General features: G+C 37.6%; 1 protein-coding gene across 1 annotated transcript; it reads left to right on the top strand.

The window, feature by feature from the left end:
* The first annotated feature begins 5,824 nt into the window (after positions 1–5,824).
* On the top strand, positions 5,825–7,617 carry LOC118369171 (uncharacterized). Its single transcript, XM_035753635.1, has 3 exons — positions 5,825–5,829; positions 6,042–7,250; positions 7,338–7,617. Exons 1-3 carry the CDS (start codon positions 5,825–5,827, stop codon positions 7,615–7,617), a joined length of 1,494 nt encoding a protein of 497 aa, XP_035609528.1.
* Positions 7,618–8,370: the final 753 nt, after the last annotated feature.

The raw sequence follows: 8,370 nt of genomic DNA, 5'->3' as shown, positions 1-8,370 counted from the left end.
CTGTCCAAAATTGTAATCACTAATGTAACTTTTGGATTACCCAAACTCAGTAATGTAATCGGATTACATTCCACTACTTTTAGATGCCTTTCTCTTAAGAGAAATTAGAAGAAGACAACAATGTATGTTGCCAAATGAATGACATTTATTGCAGGATAAATCAATGTTAAAGTTTACATAGCTGACCATATATGGATGTTAAATGTTACTTTATGGGTTATGTAGGTTTCTTCTAACCTATCGCTTTCTACTACATATAATAATACGATTAAATTATATCTTTACATTAAAAACCAAAGTCTATTAGAATTCCAGTCATAACAATAAATGATATACCCCTTGATCTTCAAGAATAGGACTTGGAAATGTGGATGTATAGAATTGTTTTACCTGAGCATGACCCCAAAACAAAGGACTAGCCAGCCCTACTCTGTTGTCTATGATTTTGTTGTCATGGAGGACTGATTGGGCTCAATGATTCAAGTTCAAAAATAAATGCTGTGTTCATGGAATGGCATGCTTTGCCAAGAGTGTGCAAGACTGTCATCAAGGAAAAGGTTGGCTACTTTGACGAATTCAAAATCTAAAACATATTTTTATTTGTTTAACACTTTTTTGGTTACTACATTATTCCTTATGTGTTATTTCAAAGTTGTGATGTCTTATCTATTATTCTATAATGTAGGATAATACATGGATGTAGCAACTACAGATTGCCTCTCTCAGTCTATCAAAAGTGTGCAAGTTTGAGCATGTGTCCATTAGGCCTATCAATTTTTTTGATTAATCAGCATGATTTAGATTGAGCAATAAAAGCCCTACTTTTATTCCATAGGCTTGGATCTGCACTATGCAGCTGTTGAAAGAACGCATTTCCACTGGCTGTCCACTGGTTTCAGAAACAATGATTGATAGGCAGTAATAATCTTCTTGAATTCAAACATTATTGGGTTCAAATACACATTTAGATTTGTGAACAACCATCCTCAACAACCACAATCCGTAAGGAGCAGATAGCTAAATGAGAGAGCAGCAGTGTGATTCACATCAATGTGCTATGTAGGTATCAATAATAAGTGATATCCGTATCACTGTAGACTATAACACTACTGTCATCCTTACCTACAAGTATTTATTCAAGTTGGATAATCTTTGGATGCCAACAGCAGTCGCACCATTGGAACACACATCTTGGACTGTAGCCTACAAAAGTTTATTCCTGCTCTTTCCCCGGGATCCATCAACAAATTGGTGTGTCATCATAGTGGTCTCTGATTTGTGGTCAGACTCGCTCAGGTGGGTCAAACTTAAATGTGCACCTTTTTTCAATACTGATTTGAATGTCATTAAGAAAACAGAGAAAGATATGTTTTTTCTCGCAACCATCCTTTCTGAATTTAAAAGTAATCCACGATGTAATCATCTAGTTTTTCAAAAGTATCGGTAATCTGATTACAATATTTTTGCTGGTAATGTAACGGATTACAGTTACTGATTTTTTTGTAATCCCTTACATGTAATAGGATTACATGTAGTCTGTTACTTCTCAACCCTGCATATAGGCTACTGTTCTAATCATTCAATCATTAATTTGTTAATATCACTACACAGCATACAAGTAATTCATGTTTTGAAATCAATCATTTTAGTTTTCAAATGAAATGACAAAGAGAGCCTTGAATAATTAGCCTAAACAATATATGCACTGCAATTGCATTCAGGAATGCATGTGACTGTTTTTAGTCTTTGCAGTTATAAAGGCTTTACCTTTTTTGCTTGTTAGAACAGACTCGGTTACATTTCTAATTTATTTAGTATGGTTTACACTGTTCCAAACAGACAGATTTATTTTGTTATATTGTAAGCCTCCACAACTAAGTCAAATGTCTTCCATTCATCAGACTTCCCCTTTCCCTCCTGAGAAACCAGTAAACATTCCTCTATTTCAAGCTTATTTTTCACATAATCTGCATCCATTATGTTGTCACATGTGTTATGGTATTGGAGTTTGTTATAACCAATTTATTGATTTGATTATGATATACTTTAGCTCCTATTGGTCACGCATGTGATGCATTCGTGTCATATGAAGAGAGCAAGGGTTGAAGGAATAGGGAATGTTTTTCGGTAACAGGGTATGGATTTCGGTAACAGAACTTTTCAGTCAGAGAAGGCAAGAAACATGAAATTGCTGTAAATATGTTGCTGCTTCAGCACCATGGACAGTGCGATAAACCAGGTTGCTATGCTATGGTCCCTAGTCGCTGCAGCAGGGAGGAAAGAGAGAATGTGTGCAAGTCACACTCGCTGTCATTGTTTTTGACACAGCAAGTTTTTGACACAGCCCGGCACAAATCAATTTCCATCGGGCTCCCTCTTGAGTCATGTGTCTCTTCATTATTTCATCAAACAGTGTGCTTAAAGCTCAGTGCATGTAGTTGGTTGATTTTATTACAACACATAGGCCTAGGGTGTTTTTATAGGCCTATGGAAAAATACAAATGTTTTGATTTGATTGGTCGAAATAATAGTTGACTCACGGACGACCAAGACCGACAGCCCTGCTCCTGATACCTTGCATGCTTTACCCGGTATTGCAGGCTTACCCGGTATTGCAGGCTTACCCGGTATTGAAGGCTTAGCTTGACATTCTCAAACATTAAGCTGCTATGAGTCCTATGAGAAATACATCTGGTATGTCTTTAACACCTATGTCAGTCAGGTAAGGGATACTTCACTTTTAAAATCTAGGATATACTGTACCACCACAAAAACCATGCTACTCAACATGCATACCATCCCTAGTTATAGTTGAATGGATTGCTTCTCCTCTCTTACGGCTCAATTAAAATCTATTTGAACAAGATTGGAGCTTTAGGTAAATCTAACTTAAATTTTAAGAAGATGCTGGTGTGCTTTATTTGCTAACTTGTGTCTGTTTAAAGATATAATCGTTAGTTCCTACATCCATTTTGGACTTAAAAATGTATGTTATATACCCATTGATTATTGAATAATAAAACGTATAAGTGCCTCATGAGCTTAAGGATTCTAGCTTTAATGAAGTGTAATTGTGAAATTTGGAAGGCCTTGAGGTAAATAATTCTTATTCCATTAATGTAGGTATCTGCTTATATACAGGCAATGTAAGTTAACAAATGTGAACTATCTTTTTGTATCTATGTGGTCCTATTTTATCCATGTAATTCACGTGATTCAACTTCTCCATATGGTAAAACATTCCACTCTTCAGAAATCGCAGTGAACCTACAGTGCTGTGAGAAAGTATTTGCACATTTTCAAATTTTCTCTGCTTTTGCATATTTTTGATACTGAATTTGATCAGATCTCCACCCAAAACCTAATATTGGATAAAGGTTAACTGAGTGAACAATTACATACTTATTTAATAAACAAAGTTACGCAACACCAAACACTCCTGTGAGAAAATATAATTGCCGCTCAATAACAGGTGCCACCTTTAGCTGCGATGACTCCAACCAAACTCTTTCTGTAGTTGATCAGTTCCTCATGCCACTGTGGGGGAATTTCAGCCCACTTTTCCATGGAGAACTGCTTTAACTCAGCGACATTGGTGGGTTTTCATGCATGAACTGCACATTTTGTGTTTCAGATTATTGTCTTGCTGCATGACCCAGCTGCGCTTCAGCTCACATAAGGATGACCTGACATTCTCCTGTAGAATTATCTGACACAGAGCAGAATTCATGGTTCCTTCTATTAATGCAAGTCATCCAGATCCTGAGGCAGCAAAGTATCCCCAAACCATCACACTAACACCACAATGCTTGACCGTTGGTATAAGGTTTTTACTGTGGAATGCAGTGTTTGGTTTTCATCAGGCAAAATGGGAACCATGTTGTCCAATAAGATATACTTTGACTCATCTGTAACAAGATAATCACTGACATGATGTCAGCTGGTCCTTTTGAGGCAGGGCTGAAATGCAGTGGAAATGTTTTTTGGGGATTCAGTTCAATTGCATGGCAAAGAGGAACTTTGCAATTAATTGTAATCCATCTGATCACTCTTCATAACATTCTGGAGTATATGCAAATTGGCCTCATACAAACTGAGGCAGCAGACTTTGTGAAAATTAATATTTGTGTCATTCTCAAAACTTTTGGCCACGACTGTAGGTTATATTACATAGGAGTGTAGGCTACACTTACATGTACGTTTTATATGCATTATTATAATCATCCACTTCGTCACATATGCATTATTTGAATCGAGCATCGAGGACCAGCCGTGGACAATGGTTTTCTAACAAAAATGCTTCACGCGTGCCAAAACCACGTTCAATGTGCACTGTCGTTTTACGGTCAACCGCTTCAGCAGTGTGTGCCACCAGGAAGCTATGATGATAACATTACATAACAGCTATTTGACAAGTCCTTAAGTGTCTTGTTTTTTTTCTACAATGTACTATAACCTTAAATGCTGTATAGACCTCCTTTATCTTTGTTTCATTAAAGCACGTGTGTGAAACAGATGAGTAAAAACGTGGAATATTGTCATATATGCAAAAAAGCGTGCTGAATTTTGTCTCATGTTTGTAGCAGGAAGCCTTATCAATAATGCATCATGCAATATAGGCACTACACCTGAGACGGACCAAATGGAATAGGTTGAAAACATCTCTCTGGTGGCCCAGTTGACCTATTTTATGAAATGGCATTGGAATTTGTTACAGTATATAATCACTGCCTCCTACTCAGGTTAGCATAGGGCTAAATGTTATGTCATGTGGACAGCTAACATGTAGTGTTTGATCACATGCAACTACATCAATGATTTTAAGTCACATTTTAAGATGAAGAAACAGTTTAAACCTAAACATTTTCTAATGTTCTCAAGTATGGCTCTAACAAGAGGACTCAAAATAAATCAATAACGGTGAATGATTTGCATGGGATATACATATCAGAAAAACAGATGAAAGTAAAAGACAATCAATTTGTGAGAAAGACTGATGATGGGGAGAGAAGAAGGTATTATCCCTAGTATTAGGATTTCTAAGGAACCAGTCATCCACAAAAATAAAATCTTAATATAGCTTGAAGGTGCCCGGCTTGCCGTAATGTCAGTATTAGTGGTATCAATAGTAGAATCTAATGTCAGGTTAAAATCTCTCCCAAAAATACTCACTGAGTCTGGGAAGTGTAGCAATTTAAGCTTCCAAAACATTTGGCGCATAGATGGAAGACAAACATAATTTAGTATCATAGATAATAACACAGGGATAACAATACTTCCATCATTATACCCCAACATTCGCATTAAGCTTCCTCTTAATTACAGACTTACGTTTAATAACTAAGGATATGTGGTGTTTGCTTATACCAAACCTTCCATTACATTTCTTTGTAGTTAACATACATTATCATGGAGGACTGATATGGCAGAGAGAGTTGGTTGACTAATCAAACAAGTCAGTCCGGTTGAATGCCATTAAATCTCTGTGTCAAACAGAAATATTTCATTGCAGAGTATAAGTGCTGTAGTCATAATATAACCCAGTCTGTGCAAATCAAGACTCCAAGGAAAATAGGCAGGGAAGAATCAAAAATGTAAAAAGATTTCAATCTAAAGTATTATTTAATTAGATGAACTAGACCAACAAATGTAGGATACTTTATCTGATGTTAAATCCTAAAAATGTAATATGTTGAATCCTGCCTACAGATCTCTGAGCAAAATAAAAATAAATGACGTACCATACAGACAGAGTGGATCTGGCTTAGGGCAAAGAATATGACCACAATGCCCATTAAAATAAAGTACATTGTTCGTGATAAACATGAAGTAGTTGATTCATGCCATTCAAATAACTCAATTCCGGGGGAAACATTATGGGAGGGCTAAACCCCAAATAAGACATTTGTATCCCTAAGGTTGTGAGCATCATTCATATTGTAATGTAAGAGGATATGTATTGTTACAGTACAATTGAATGTATAATGAAATGCATAGTGCATAAGAGTATATAACACATGTTCATTTATTTGACATTTTAGGGACACATCATCAAAAATACAAGACACCATTGCAATAAGTACCCGTATCAATTCAGGACCTCCTGCAAGGTATCAGCTGGTAACAAAGAAACAGAATCTAGATGATGAAGGCCTGCTCAGAAGATGTACCTTTGGAGAGAGAGATCACAGTAAGCTCAACAAAACCATTCTGATAGTGGGAGAGACAGGAACAGGGAAGTCAACTCTGATCAATGTCATGGTCAATTACATCCTGGGTGTGGAGTGGGAGCATAAAGTCTGGTTTGAGATCATTGAGGAGGAAAAAGGAATTCAAAGTGAAAGTCAAACTACAGCTATCACTATGTATGAAGTCTTCGGGTGTGAGGGCCTGAGAGTCCCCTACTCTCTCATCATCATTGACACTCCTGGGTATGGAGACACCAGAGGGATCCAAGAAGACCAACTGATCTCTGAAAAACTGTTGGAGATGTTTAGGTCTACCAATGGGATTCATCAAATTGATGCTGTGGGTTTAGTGGTGAAGGCAACTGAGAATCGACTCAATGACAGACAGAAGTACATCTTCGATGCAGTTTTGTCTATATTTGGCATGGAGAAGAACATTGTGACCCTTATCACACACTCAGATGGGAGGCCCCCAAAGAATGCCCTTGAAGCTATTACAAGAGCAAACGTTCCCTGTGCCAAAAATGACAGGAATCAACCTGTTCATTTTGCATTCAACAACTGTCAATGTGAAGTCTTTGATGAGGATGATGAGGATTGTGAGGAGTATGTGTCTAGTCAGAAGACATCCTGGGACAAGGGAGCAAAGTCCATGGACAAGTTTTTAAACTATAAAATAGAACCAAAAAGTGTGAAGATGACTGAAGGAGTTCTGAGAGAACGCAAACATCTGGAGGCGTGTGTCAGCAACCTACGCGAGCGGATCCACATGGTTGATCTGAAGCAGGATGAAATCAAGCAGACTCAAGGGGCACTCAAGGAACACAAGTATGACATTGAGGAAAACAAGAACTTTACACATACTGTTGACGAGTCGTACAAAGAGAAGGTTCCTACAAAAGAGGGGAATGCAACTACCTGCACAGTGTGTGAGGAGAACTGTCACTATCCAGGCTGCTGGTGGGTCAGTAATCTCTCATGGTGCAGTGTGATGCAGAACAACTGCTGCACTGTGTGTACTGGCAAATGTCACTACACCGATCATCTCAAAGGATATAAAATGTATGTTACAAAGACCAGGAAGGTTACAAGGACATATGAGTAATTGAAAAATAAGTATGAATTAGAGAAAGGGAATGTGATCATCAGACTTCAGGCTGAGTTGGAGCAATTCACTCTCCAGAATGCCACACTGGTGGAGGAATCCTACCAGCACCTCATCAAACTGGATGAGATCGCTTTGAAGTCCCTCTCTCTGTCCGCTGCTCTGCATCTTGGCTTCCTGATTGACAAGATGAAGGAGACAGGAGAAACAAAGAAGGTTCAGAAACTGGAAGAGATGAAGAAGAGAGCTGAGGAACACAAGGGAGCTTTAGATTACTTTAAAGCTGGTGTGAGGCAAGGGTGGAATAATTTATGGGGAAAATAAAACTGAAACATAGTAAAGCAAAGAAGTTGTTGAAAAGAAAAAAAGGAGTGCTGTTGTTATTCACGATTTTTCTATTCAAGTTCTCTGTGACATTTTAGAGACACACTCTTATACTCTTATACACCCCAACACACACACACATATGAAGAAGTTCCACTTCCACACACACATAGAGAACAAAGAAGAATGAACATTGAGAGAGAATTGATATTGAAAGAAAGTAAGAAAAATAAATACATTTGGACTGGAATTTATTGAGATAATAATGCAAGGTTAAATATGTTAGATACATGCTGAAAGTATGAGGAAACATACAGTAGGGGGATAATAAAAGGGGGATTAAAGTAATGCAGTAAAATAGTTCATGTGACACTCTTGTTTAAGGTATGACGCATATAGACTATGTTTGTTATGCTTAGAGGAACAAGGTCTTAGGAGGTTGCTAATGAAAGGCCATAATGTTGAGATGTTGTAATGATGAAATGTTTGTGTTGTTGGATATTTAAGATGTAATGGGAGTAATACATTGAGTTGGAGTAAGATTATAATTGGGTGAAGTAGGGAATGTTAATGTTTAAACATTTCTGTTTAGAAATGAATGGTTTAAAAGTGAATGATTATGGAGTGTACTAAGGGTGCTAGCTTGCATTGGAAATGACCTGGTCAGAGCGGCTAGGAGGAGACATCCTGTCAAGGCGGGCATCCTGTGTGAGAGAATGTCCTGCCTAGGCGGGGAAAGGAGTGATGTCCACA

Source organism: Oncorhynchus keta, chromosome 35 (genome assembly GCF_023373465.1).
Source record: "Oncorhynchus keta strain PuntledgeMale-10-30-2019 chromosome 35, Oket_V2, whole genome shotgun sequence".
Classification (NCBI taxonomy): domain Eukaryota; kingdom Metazoa; phylum Chordata; class Actinopteri; order Salmoniformes; family Salmonidae; genus Oncorhynchus; species Oncorhynchus keta.
Note: the sequence above shows the minus strand (reverse complement) of the source record. Positions and strands in the feature narration are given on the sequence as shown.

Excerpts from the sequence above, each read along its gene's own strand:
- LOC118369171 (XM_035753635.1), top strand. Across the intron at positions 7,251-7,337 it reads CATCTCAAAGGATATAAAAT|ACTTCAGGCTGAGTTGGAGC; the intron begins GTATGTTACAAA and ends TGTGATCATCAG.